At 41.4% G+C, this 14,121-nt stretch overlaps 1 protein-coding gene across 2 annotated transcripts in view; it reads left to right on the forward strand.

The window, feature by feature from the left end:
• LOC137324505 (REST corepressor 3-like) overlaps positions 1-14,121 on the forward strand; it is a 67,586-nt gene that overhangs the window by 24,962 nt on the left and 28,503 nt on the right. For both annotated transcript variants that reach the window (XM_067988861.1, XM_067988862.1), the window contains exons 7-8: positions 7,528-7,606; positions 11,073-11,291. In XM_067988861.1, the coding sequence (XP_067844962.1) occupies positions 7,528-7,606; positions 11,073-11,291 (298 nt within the window). The remainder of the gene's footprint in view (positions 1-7,527; positions 7,607-11,072; positions 11,292-14,121) is intronic.

Here is a 14,121-nt window from a genome sequence, read left to right on the forward strand (position 1 = left end):
AATATAATCAGGCTTAAAGTAGTTACGGAAAGGGACAAAGAGAAATCATCTATGAAAATACCTAACTGGAAGAGAGCCAATGTCAGTGATTTGAGAAGGGATCTAGCACAGGTGGACTGGAAACAAAGATTGGCCAAGAAAACCGTAAGTGAGCAATGGCAGGCCTTCGAGGCGGAGATAGTTCAGGAAGAAATCAAGTATAATCCCATAAGGAAGAAAGATAGGGCATCCAAAGCTAGAGATCCCTGGATGACAAAAGAAATAGAGGTTAAAATAAAACTGAAAAGGGAATCTTTTATAAACACATAGAGAGTAAAAGAATGGTGGGACCGATTTAGGGACAAAAAAGGAAGTCATCTTCTGGAGGCAGAGGGCATGACTGAACTACCAAATGAGTACTTTGCATCTGTCTTCAGAAAAGAAGAGGATGAAGTTAATTTCGCAGCAGAGGAGGTGGGAGTAGAGATGCTGGATAGGATAAAAATAGAGAGAAAGGAGATGCTAAATAGGTTGGCATCACTCAAGGTTAACAAGTCATCCAGTCCAGGTGGGATGCATCCTGGATTGCTGAGGGAACCAAGGGTGGAGATAGCAGAAGCTCTGACCACAATCTTTCAATCCTCCTTGGACATGGGAGTGGAGCTAGAGGACTGGAGGATTTCGAATGTTACACCCCGATTCAAAAAAGGGGAAGAGGGATAAACCTGATAGACTGACTGGCCTGTAGTTATAGTCAGTGGTGGGAAAACTACTAGAGACCATTGTCAAGGACAAAATTAATTCTCACTTGGAGACGCATGGGTTAGTAAGGGACAGTCAGCACAGATTTGTTAAAGGCAAATCATGTCCGACTAACCTGATTGAGTTCTTTGAAGTAACAGAGAGTTGATGAAGGTAGTTGTAGGTGTTGTATATATGGACTTTTCAAAAGGCATTTGATAAAGTACCACAACAGATTTATTCAGAAAATAGAAGCACATGGGATTAAAGGAACGGTGGTAACTTGAGCACGTAATTTGCCACGGGATAGGAGGCAGAGTGTAGTGGTGAACGTATGTTTTTCTGACTAGAGAGAAGTATGCAGTGCAGTCCCCCAGGGGTTGCTTTTCTTATATATAACTTTGGGAGCAGGTCCTTTTGCTTTTTGTGGTATACATTAACGATTTGGACTTAAACATAGGGGGCATGATTAAGAAATTTGCGGATGACACAAAGGTAGGCCGTGTGATTGATAGTGAGGAGGAAAGCTGTAGACTGCAGGAAGATATCAATGGACTAGTCAAATGGACATAAAAGTGGCAAATGGAGTTCAATCCGGAGAAGTGTGAGGTAATGCATTTGGGGAGAGCAAACAAGGCAAGGGAATACACAATAAATGGGAGGATACTGAGAGGTGTAGAGGAAGTGAGGGACCTTGGAGTGCATGTCCACAGACCCCTGAAGGTAGCAGGACAGGTAGATAAGGTGGTTAAGAAGGCATATGGAATGCTTTCCTTTTATTAGCGGAGGCATAGAATATAAAAGCAGGGATGTTATGCTGGAACTGTATAAAACACTAGTAAAGCCGCAGCTTGAGTACTGCGCACAGTTCTGGTCTCCACATTACAGGAAGGATGTAATTGCACTAGAGAGGGTACAGAGAAGATTTACGAGGATGTTGCCAGGACTTGAGAATTTTAGCTATGTTGACAGATTGGATAGGCTGGGGTTGTTTTCCTTGGAACAGAGGAGGCTGAGGGGTGATTTAATTGAGGTGTACAAAATCATGAGGGTCCTAGATAGAGTGGATAGGAAGGACCTATTTCCCTTAGCAGAGGGGTCAATAACCAGGGGGCATAGATTTAAAGTGATTGGTAGAAGGATTAGAGCAGAAATGAGGAAAATATTTTTCACCTAGATGGTGGTGGAGGTCTGGAACTCACTGCCTGAGAGGGTGGTAGAGGCAGAAACTCTCATCTCATTTAAAAAGTACCTGGCTATGCACCTGAAGAGCCTGCAGGGCTACGGACCAAATGCGGGAAAGTGGGATTAGGCCTGGGTGGCTCGTTTCTCAGCCGGCGCGGACACGATGGGCCAAATGGCCTCCTTCTGTGCCATATGATTCTGTGATTCTAACAACAAGGAGAGGCAGTATAATCTAAATGGTACTATTTTGAGGGTTTGAAAGAGCAGAGGAACCTGGGGGTGCATATTCACAAATCTTTGAAGGTGGCAGGGCAAGTTGATAAGGCAGTTAAGAAAGTGTATGGGATACTTGGCCTTGTAAATAGGGCATTGAATACAAAAACAAGGAAGTCATGCTTAACCGTTACAAATCACTGGTTAGGCCTCAGCTGGGGCATTGTGTACAGTTCTGGGCACCACACTTCAGGAATGATGTCAAGGCCTTGGCGAGGAGGTTTACCAGGATGATTCCAGGGATGAGGGACTTCAGTTATATGGAGAGATTGCAGAAGCTGGGATTGTTCTACTTAGAGCAGAGATGGTTAAGGGGAGACCTAATAGAGGTATTCAAAATTATATAGGGTTTTGATAGAGCAAGTAGGGAGAAAGTGATTCCTTTGGCAAGTTGGTCAGTAACCAGAGCTCATAGATTTAAAATAATTGGCAAAAGAACTAGAGGGAAAATGAGGAGAAATTTTTTCACACAGAGAATTGTTAAGATCTGGAACGCACTACCTGAAAGGGTGATGGAAATAGATTCCATAAGAACTTTCAAAAGGCAATTGGACATGTACTTGAAGAGGACTAATTTGCAGGGTTATGGGGAAAAAGCTGGGGTGTGGGACTAAATTGGACAGCTCTTTCAAAGAACTGGCACAGGCAAGATGGGCCGAATGGTCTCCTGTGCTGTAGGATTCTATGAATGTATTATAGTATTTCAGATCTAATAAAAAAAAACCCTTGTGTAACTTTGTAATGCTGAATTGACTCTTCAACAGGGATCACTAATGATTCAAAGATAATGGATAAGTGATACCAGCAGCTGTCAGGTTGTAGCCAAGTTTGTAGAATTACTGAACTATATTTTTTGGTTAGTCATGGGAATGTCCAAGATCAGGAAAGTCCAATGTAGTCCATCAGGTTGATTCCAATGTCTAGGATATATCAAATCTCACAATACATTTCATAATCCTATCAAATTTTTCATCAGGTACTTATCCAACTCTTTCTTGAATTTGCTGATCCAGTCAGCCATTACTGTTTCCTTTGGATACATTCACCACTCTCTGTGTAAAGTAGTTATATCTAAATTCACTTTTCATCCTTCCTCGTCTAAGTTTGAGGCTACACCCTCTTGTAGAATCTATGTTAAACATATTGATGATTATCTTGTCTATATTGTTTAGGATTCTGAATATACTTCAATAAGATCATTCCTGAGCTGACTCTTCTCCATTGTAAACATTCTCAGCTTCTCCCAATACCAGATATCAATTTAGTAGCCCTTCACTGCACCCTTTTCAATGCCTGGGTGTTTATTTTATAATACGGTGACCAGAATTGTGCACAGTACTCCCATGTGGGACTGGACCAGCAGAGATCTGTACAAACTCAGAATCATTAGTTGAGATTTGTGCTCAATTCCTCTCTAGTCAACATTGACCACATTAAATCCTTTAAAATATTGATGATCTAATTGCTAAAGATTTGTTGCTATAAAGTACTGTTGTATGTTTGTTTTATACTTACCTAGATGTGGTGTACTAGTCTAATCTAGCTGAATCGAAATACACCGTTGCTCTTTCTTTGTAACCTTGAGAGGTGATGAGAATCTCCCAAAAGTCATAATCGATCCAATCAAATTGCCCAAAATGGTATTTCCAAAACTTTTATCCACCAATTTTCTTTTCCCACAAACTCAAATATCCTCAGTCCAAAGTAAGGTCTCTAACGTAAAATTATGTATTTCAGAGTTACGTGATTAAACCTACCCATAAAATTGTCTTTTGTGTCTTTTAAATACCTTCCTTATCATGTTTACTCAGAGATTTCATCCTCTCTCAAAACCCTCCACATGCAGTTGATATTTTTCCCAAAGTTATCTCTCAGCTGAAGGAAAGGAGTTACCAAATACATCTGTGACACCAATTCCCAAGATGCCACAGTCTGAGCTAGTGCACTGTAAAGAATTATCCAGCATTCATCAGAATAATTGTACAAATTGAAGTATCTTTTCTCGTGCTATAACAGAATTTGTGATCCCTCCCCCACTTTCAACAACATGAGGACAATCACAGGAGAGTCTCTATATAATACCTAGTGTGTCAATAATGCTTCAGATGTCAACTCTTCATATAGATGTTCAGTTGTGACTCATTCAATCCTTTAAAAAAAATGAAACAGAAAAGTCAGTCATTTGTTTTTCTGATCTTCAGAAATCCCTAGCATTCCTGCAAGGAGAGCTGCCAATGTAGAGAAACTTCCAACAGCAGTTAGCCTGTGTTTGACCTCCGAGTTTGTGGGGGTTAAATTGGGCTGTATGGCGCCTATATTCTAGGCGCTACGCGGACTGCTATGACTCTCAATTTGGGTCTGAGATGCGTGCGCACACTTCCGACAGGAAGTGCGTAGGACGCCATCTTGGTAAAGGTGTTTGTGCACGCGCGCGCCTAACGACTGCTGGAAGAATGCAGAATAGGGAGAATATGACATGAATCAGTGTGCAAAGCTGATTTGAAGCCACTGCTGCCATTTTGCACCTCTACACTCCAGCCAACGCCCTGTCTTAACCTCACACAGCTGAACACAACATTAAACAGCATGACGATCTACCCACCTGGCTGAGTGGCAGGAGACAGAGAGTAGGGATAATGAGCAGGTTCTCAAATTGGCAGGATGTGACTAGTGGTGTCCCACTGGGATCTGTGTTGGGGCCTCAACTATTCACTGTATTTATTAATGACTTAGATAACAGGATAGAGAGCCACATATCCAAGTTTGCCGATGACACAAAGATAGGCAGCATTGCAAGCAGAATAGATGGAAGCATAAAATTACAGAGAGCTATTAATAGATTAAGTGACTAGGCAAAACTTTGGCAAATAGATTTCAGTGTAGGCAAGTGTGAGGTCAACCACTTTGGACCTAAAAAGGATAGATCAGAATACTTTCTAGATGGTGAAAAGCTCAAAACATTGGCGGTCCAAAGAGACTTATGAGTCCATGTACATAGATCATTAAAATGTCATGGACAGGTACAGAAAATAATTAAAAAGGCTAATGGAATGCTAGCCTTTATATCTAGAGGACTAGAATACAAGGGGGTAGAAGTTATGCTACAACTATACAAAGCCCTGGTTGGACCACACCTGAGGTACTGTGTTCAGTTCTGAGCACTGTACCTTAGGAAGGATATATTGGCTTTGGAGGCAGTGCAGCGTAGATTTACTAGAATGATACCTGGACTCCAAGGATTAAATTACGAGGAGAGATTACACAAACTAGAGTTGTATTCCCTGGAGTTTAGAAGATTACAGGGTGATTGAACGAAGTTTTCAAGGTATTAAGGGGAACTGATAGTGTAGATAGAGAGAAACGATTTCCGCTGGTTGGGAGTCTAGGACTTGGAGACATAGCTTAAAAATTAGAGTCAGGACTTTCAGGGGTGAAGTTAGGAAACACTTCTACATGCAAAGGGTGGTAGAAGTTTGGAACTCTCCTGCAAACAGCAGTTGATGCTAGCTCAGTTGTTAATTTTAAATCTGAGATTGATAGATTTTTGTTAACCGAAGGGGTAGGAGCAGGAATGCCCTCATCCTGAGAGGACAGCAAGTTCCTCTTCCATGGAGCCACTGCCACTCTTCTGGGGCAGCGCCCCAGCAATCCTGGTGATCTATTGGAGAATAGATTGCTGGACTGCTTTGACTCCCTGGAAGCCCCTTTCAACAGTGGCACCCAGAGCCAGGGTGGCGAACTGGCACCTGCAGTATCCTTTCCCCCCACCCTGGCTCCTGCGCACTTGTGCCTGGTGACTCAGCACGTGCAGATCCCTCCTCTATCCTAGCCTCTAAAGTATCCGCAGTGTCAGTCTCTGAGCTGGTAGCTGCGTTTGTAAGATTGAATGACAATGTCTCTTCTTCATCACTATCTTCCTCTGCCTCCTCTTGACAGGGAAGGTCCCAGTTCTTGGGTATCTGAAATGAAAAGGGGACAAGGGTTGGGTTGGGTTGTGGTTAGGGGAGAGAAGAAAGTAAGAAGTGTGTGCTTACACCATCTGCAGCTTGTGAGTCAGAAAAGATTGTGGGATGAGGGAGAAGTGGGAAGAGAGAAGGAGGATTAGGTATGCAGAGACCCTCATCATCGATCCCTCTAGCACCGCCAGTGGCCACAACCTCAGCGATGTCCCTTCCCAAGGTGACCAGCACTGTTTCCTCCATGGGGTGTAGGCGCGCTTGTCCTCCTCCAGTTGTTTGTTGCTGCCTCCTGTTATGTGTCACCTTCTCCTGCCAGAAAGAGGGAAGTGTGTTAGTGAGTGTCCTGCAAGATGGGTGATGTGGCTGTCATGGTTAATTAGCTGCCTGTGTGTGTGTATCAGCTGTGAGTTGTGGGTGTGACGCTTGCAACAGTGCTAAGTGCGAGGTAAAGCATATGAATTAAAGGCTTGAATACTGATTGATAGAGATTTTTGGTAGGTGGGTGATGGGGGTGTAGTGAATTGAGCAGTGGATGAGAGGCTAGTAGTGCAGTTGGTAAGATATGCCATTTGAAGATTGAACTCTCACCTTGACAACTCATGTCAGATCATTGAACTTCTTCCTGCACTGCATCCATGTTCTTGGAACTATGCTCTTGGCATTGACCTCCTCCACTACTTTCACCCACTGCCTTCTGACTGGAGGGCCTCCTGCCCCCTTGCGGATACAAGATATCCCTCCTTCTCTCCACCTCTTGCACTAAGGCCTCCGTTGCATTATCAGAGCACCTTGGTGCACGCTCTCTTGCATGTTCAACCATTCTTCAATATATGACAGCACAGATTCACTTCACAATTGACTTTCTTGCAGCCACAATGCACCTCCCCTTAAAGAGGTGCAGGCTGCCTTTAAGCAGCGCTAGGCACTTGTGATATCAGGATCCCTGCTGATGTGTGTAGCCAACGAACTGCGCAGGTAGCACTAGCTGCACAGGCAATACTTCAAATCAACAGGCAGCACAAATTTAATGTGCTGCCTGCATCGCTATGAATGGGCACGGGTTAGTTGCGTACTGCAATTCCTGCGCCTGTTTTCAGGGATTATCCGACTTAACCCCTTGTCTCTTCAGACAACTTTTCCACATGTAATATCTGAGCAGTGCCTTTTAAAAGAGCAGAACAGGTTAACCGCTAATCATTACAACTGCTCCACACCCACGCTACCCATGAGCAATGCCACGGGTGATCAGCTGGTATTCCTTTAATAAGGTTAGACTCAAGTTTAATCAACTGTATCAATTGTGTTGCATCTTTTCAGAACTTTTTTGCCATTAGGTATAAAAAAAGTATGTGTATCTTCTGTGATATTTACACTAGATTCTTGATTTTAGTGATGATGGGATGGAGGAAGGAGCTGCAAACGATGTTAATGACCGTGATTATGATCCCACTAAAGAAGCTAAGAAAGAGGTGAGGGAAATTTTACTAGTGTAACAAAACCAGGTTTTCAGCTGAAGCTTCGTTGACATGGGATTGTTGAACCTTCAAGGTCCCAAGATGTGGCTAGATAGGGTAAAAGTTAAGGTTGGGGAAGCTGAAGCTTGCTGGAGTGCACCTTAATGCCCAAATTTTCAACTTTATGAAACCTCAGTGCTTTGAGCTTTGTTGCAGTGGTGTGAATTATATGTCATAAATTGTCCTTTAAATATGTATGTACAGACCTTCAAAGAATTAGTTCAGTGCGAGATAGCAGAAATGCTGCTATTAATTTTAACTGGTGACTTGATTTTTTAGAAATGACCAAGTGATCAAACTGGTAATAAATATGATAAGTGCTGGGACAGTGATGCCATAATAATAACCAATTTAACGCTGCTACTTTTGAGGAAATTCGTGTTTTCAGTGATACTTACGAAAGACACATTTTTGCAGGAACGTAGTTTCCATTGTACATAAAGCATGGAACAAGAAAAAGGCATTTGGCCCAGTATACTCTTTCACAAGCTGTGTACAGTGAGCAAACGGAAACTCTGCTTATGGATTCCTTGGTGATTTGGTTTGGAGACTCTTAAATATGGTGATGAGTTTCTATTTGTGTCAGGCACCCAGCTGACCAAAACAAGGGCATGAGAAAAAGGAACAGATTACTTTTTTTGTTTAGAAAAATAAATGAAAACACATGAAAATAGAAGGTAACTAATAAAAGAAAATGGAAACCTGGGAGAGGAGAGAAAAGATAAATACTGCCCTCACGTTTACTATCTATTGATCTCAGCTGGAAATGTGCATGCAGAAATTGCCTGAGGATAGGGTTGCATGGCTGTGATGTCCTTCACCTTTCAGTAGCTTGCAGACACTCACTGCCCAAGTTCATGTGAGGAGTAACCACTTGCACAAGGTACTGCAGGGCTGTCAACCCAGCATGTGTCATTGCCTTAAAGAGAGGCGAGTGATGGGCGAAAATTGGAAGGGGAAAAATTCTGATGTCTTATAAATGTTCCTGTCTTTGCTTCAGTGAATTAGCATTGTTTCTTTTTCTAGGTTGCATGATTTGTGCATGAAGAGTTATATATTTGAGGAAAAAAATTTTTTTTGACTGTTGTTGCTGTGGTTTCCTGCAACTAGTGAGAGAGTGAAGTAATTATAAAGATAAACTGGCATTTTACCACACACAGCTCTGTTCTTCCTAACCTCCGTTCCTGGAACATAGTGGGCTTGATTTTAAAAGTAAACAAGCGGGTGGGTTGAAGGTGGGGGGCATTGAAAATTGTCACCATTTCAGATCCATCTCCAACCCACCCATTTCCATTTTTCACAGGGGTGGGACGAGGGGCGGGCGGCCAACCCTGTACTCTTCCTCTCCCACCAGAATAGAAACAGGCTGGGTTCCCTTTCTTTAGGATATGGATAAAACAACCGTGGAAAATTGCTTCAGCATAGAATATTGCAAAACAGAAGAGGATGATGGGCATGCGCCACCACACATGAGATCATGTGCTGGAGATACAAAAAAGAGAAAAGGATACCTTGGCATGTGGAATGAATAGAGTAAAATATTAGCTGGAATGTTGGAGGAAGAAATGCAGAATATTTAAAGATAAACCTGGAGAACGGTAAAAATGGATGAGTTGCACTGCCAAGGGATATGATGGCATAGCAGTTTGAGTCTCACTCTGTATTGTAGCTCATTTGTTATAACACTTATGTATGACAAAGAAAGGGAGTCTGCCATATGTGGCAACCCATCGCATTTTTAAGAGTCTCCAAATGAATCTACTAGGAAATCCACTTAAGTAACTGTTTTGTTTGCATAATGTGAGTTGCATACTCTCAAACGGTAGGATCTACCCCATTTACCTAATATAGAGAACTTGACATTGTTTAGGAAGACCCATGGCTTGGGGACCCTTCCCCCAAGTGTGCATAGTAGTACTGCTGGAGTTTAAGCAGCTAAAACCATGCAAGTTACCAACATGTGGCATGGGTAAGTTTCTTGTGCTGCCCTAGCCAGGACCCTCAGGCCCACCCTAGCAGTTAGGGCATTGGCTTCCAGGAATATCTGGAGCTAAGTGAGAAGGATCCCAATCCCAGTGACAGTACCTGGAGGTCAGATCTTTTAATGAGGCAGACTGGCTAGTCAGTCAACACCCAGTCCTGCCTGTCAGATGTTTGAATCTGCTACAGAGTATCCATTTGTTTTCTGTCTCCCATTGCCAGATGTCACCTTTGAGCCAACTTAGCCCCAAAGAGAAACTGCTTGTGTCCGCCCTCCTACTCCCAAAGTGGATAGTCACTAGTTGTTCAGGAAAAGGAAATAACTGGTGTTCTGCATGATATAGTTCAAAATCTGAAAATACGTTGAGTGTTACAAACACTTGTAATCTGTGCGGCTTAATTTTTTTTTTAAGTGACCAATGGTAAATTTGCCAATGATGAAACAAAAACAATCCTGAAAATAATAATTTAATTATTGTAACTCTATGCTTGCTGCAAGAAACCTTGAGTAGCCTTGAGTTCAAGCCTCTGTCTCAGCACCATAATTATTGTAAGAAAATTTAAACCTTAAAATAATTTTTTGTGGTCTCCTATCCCACTACTAGTCTTCTGAAAGGACTGGGGCAGCCGGACTGGCTAATTCTTTTGTGATTCGCTGACTAGAATTGTATGTTTACAAGTTTTTTTTTACTATCTAACAACTGATTTATAGCGAGTGTAGTGGAAGTCACTAGGATGAGATTCAAACGTGTGATTTCTGCAAGTCCCATTGTGCTGCTACTGGAACGAATGTGTTGTCCCAGAAATCCAGAAGTTCTGTTAATTGGCCTTACCCAACCCTTTAGCTACTCCAGATTATAAATGCCTCATAACTAGAACTTGGAGGAAGCTTGGATTCACAAGATGGTTACATCTTTTTGCTCTTTTTTTGAGTTATGCATTAATGAAGGAATGTCACTATTGAGACCTTGTTTAAAGCTTGATGTGACACAGAGTAATTATCATTTAGACTTTATTTTTAGCACATATTTGGTTTTTTGGAAATGAGTACTTACATGGTTAAAACAATGAAGTTGAGTTGTTTTGAGTTAAATACTGTATTGTTTTTGATCAGCTCCTTACATTGTTCTAACTCAGTTTTACTTGCTTTGATATAGTGCTTTATCACATCAGTGTCTGAAACCATTTCACACAGTGAATTACTTTTGAAGTGCTATGACTGTTATTTAGGCAATTTCTCCTAGCAATGTCATCAAAATTCAGTGTTGATGACATCACTAGGGGATGTATTCAGCAGCTCGATTCTAAAAATTTAAAGACTGGTTAAATGTAATCCTATTTCCTTTATATTACCATAATATTTTGCTTTTCTTTTTAAGTAATGTGTTTTTCATCTCTTAAAATACACCTGCCTGTATTCTGATGTGCCCTTTTTTGTTAGGGTAATCCTGATCCACCGGTGCAGGTCAGCAGAGTTGGTTCAGTCAGACGTGAGCATCCAAGTTTGCAGCATCGTCACCACCCCCTTCGGTCCAAGTGTCGACCACCAAAAGGAATGTATCTTAGCCAAGAAGATGTGGGAGCCATGTCCTGCAGCCCAAATGCAGCAAGTACCATTCTTAGACAGCTTGATATGGAACTAATCTCATTGAAGCGCCAGGTATTTGGATACCTGTAGTGTAGTTCTAAAACTCCCAAGAAGTAAATTTTGTTTCTTGTATACCGTCTTGTATACCATGTGTAAAAGTAATCTGAATTACAGAATAATTTTCATAACAAAAGCTATAATCTTAACACTGCTAAATAAAGATGGACTTTATACAATTAATCCAGCAAGTGTTAATTCATACTTGAACAAATGTTTAAATTAAAGGTTCAGCACCAGGTTTTTTTTTTGCTTTGCATTTTAAGTATCTTTGCTTTCTAATCAGCTTGGTCAATTTGTAGTGCTCTTGACGATCATGAGTTCAAGCCCCACTCTAGGGTCTTGAGCACATAATCTAGGCTGACTCTTCAGTGCAGTACTGAAGGAAGACTGCATTGGTGGAGGTGCCATATTTCAGGTGAGACTTTAAGGCAAGGCCACATCTGCCTGTTCAGATGGATGTTAAAGATCCTATGGCACTACTTAAAGAAGAGCAGGGGAGCTATCCCAATGTCTTGGCCACAATTTATACCTCAATCAGCACCACCAAAACAGATTAATTGGACATTTATTTGCTTGCTGTTTGTGAGATCTTGCTGTGCACAAATTGGCTGCCATGTTTTCCTACATAGCAACAGTGACTACACTTTAAAAGTAGTTCATTGGCTATGAAGCACTTTGGGATGTCATGAGGTCATGAAAGCTTTTTTCTTTCAATCAGATACCTCCTTTTAATGGGTGCAAATGAGAGAGTAATTGCATTTACATAGTGCCTTTCACATCCTCAGGACTTCTTCCTCAAGCAGTATGTTAGTAGACCTACAAGAGTGGAGGAGTTGCTAGATCTGGTTATGAGTAATGAAATAGATCACATTGATGAGCTAAATGTGGGTGAGCACATTACGACTAGTGATGACATTATGATACAGTTTAAGATCCAACTGGAAAGAGATAAAGTAAGTACAAAAGCTAGTACTCCAGATTGGATTGAGGCAAATTTTAGAAAGGTGAGGATAAGCTAGCTGAGGTAGATGGAAGGAGAAATTAGCACACAGGACTGTATAGCAACAGTGGAATGTTTTTAAATATATTCAGTTAAAAAAGGAAATTACTAGTAGTTTTAGGATGCCGTGGATAGATAAAGAGGTTAGAAACCAATTGAAATTGAAGAAAAGGGCCTATAAGAATAATAAGGAAAAAACTAAAAAGAATGAGAAAATAAGAGGTTAAGAGTGGGACAAGGAAAGCGAAGAGGGAGCTTGAGGGAAAAATTTCAAAGAACATCAAAAGGAACAGTGAGGCATTTTACAAATATATCCGTTAAAAGAGCTACTACTGAGCCAAGGCTGACACCGGAGGGATTGAGGATGCAGTGAAAATGACAGAAGAACTTGATTTAATTTTGCTAGGTTAAATTTTACAAAAGGATATAGACTAGAGGAAGTGACTAGTATGCAGAGTACTCAGACTTTTTAAATAGTGCATATATTCACAGTTTTCACTATTGTATTGTAGGAGTGATATCAAAATAATTTAGAAATCATTTTGAATCAAAGTTTTACAGAGACGTTTATGGAACTAATGTAACACCCGTTTTTGACGAACTTTGGTCAAACTTTAACAAAAGTTGGAGGTTATATGTCAAAACAATCTCTTCTATAGGACATGATGTATGAGGGAGCAGGCTATTCAAACTCTGTTGATGCAGCCCTTTACTGTAAGGGGCCCTGCTTCCATTGACTGCTTGTAGTTTCTTCTACATAATGAGAGGATGCAATAATTGCAAGGTGCATTCTTTAGCCTAACTTAGCAACTTTTGATTTTATTTAGGTTGATGTGATTACACTAAGATGACCATCTGTACGTCATAGTTTTGTTCCATTCTTTGCAATATCTTGATGTATGCATTACATTATGGAGGAGATGAAGCTGAAAGTAGTAATACAGCCTGTCAAATTGGCTCTGATGTTGGACCTGCAAAGTTTGATTAAATTTAAGAAAATATTAAAATCTTTACTTAAGACATTCTGGTTAAAATGTTTATCCTTTATTTCTTCAGTCCTGCTCCTCCTGGCCAAAAAATAAATAAAATCATCTTGCCTTTTCTGGCTCTGGCTTGACTTTCTGCCAGGTTGGCCTGGTGGGGACACCACAGTGGCTTCTCTGCAGAGGCCTCCGGTTAAAATTACAGTTGGGGCTCCGATTACATTATCGGAGCCTGATCTGCATTACTAAAGAAGGACTCCCCAACCTTCTGGCAGGTGTTCCTCTCGCCTGCTCAGGAGAGCAGATTAAGAGAGCAAACCATGTGAAGGCAGCGGGAATAGTGTATGTAAGTCGCATGGGTCTTTTTACCTACCTACCTACCTGCCTGTCTGGTTTCTGCCGGGCGGGAGGGGTTAAAATCGGCCCTATTATTTCTTAGTGTAGAATGAGGTTCTTAGGTTTATTATACCCGTGACATTACTTGCTCCATTTGGAGCTAGGTATTGCAGTTCCATTTCCCTGCTCTTTCCTCATATCTATTAATATTTTCCACTTCTTCTTTAAGCTATTCCAAGAAAGGGGGGTGTGGGAAGTAAGCAGGGTCTCCTTGAAGTTAAAGATGGTATGCCTGATGATAGAAATTCAGAATAACATCAACTCTCTGTGGCACACTCAGTAATCCAATACCTTAACCATGCAGATATGCAGTTTCCCAGGACAGTGTTGATGATTGACCAGCCAGTCTGGCTCATTAATGGAACCTGGAAGGGTAGACCTGTCACTGGGAGCTAAGATTCTTCCCACTTGTCTCCAGGTAATTCTGCAAGTCACTGCCCTAATGGACAAACAGCATGAAACT

The sequence above is a fragment of the Heptranchias perlo genome, chromosome 8 (assembly GCF_035084215.1).
Source record: "Heptranchias perlo isolate sHepPer1 chromosome 8, sHepPer1.hap1, whole genome shotgun sequence".
Taxonomy (NCBI): Eukaryota; Metazoa; Chordata; class Chondrichthyes; order Hexanchiformes; family Hexanchidae; genus Heptranchias; species Heptranchias perlo.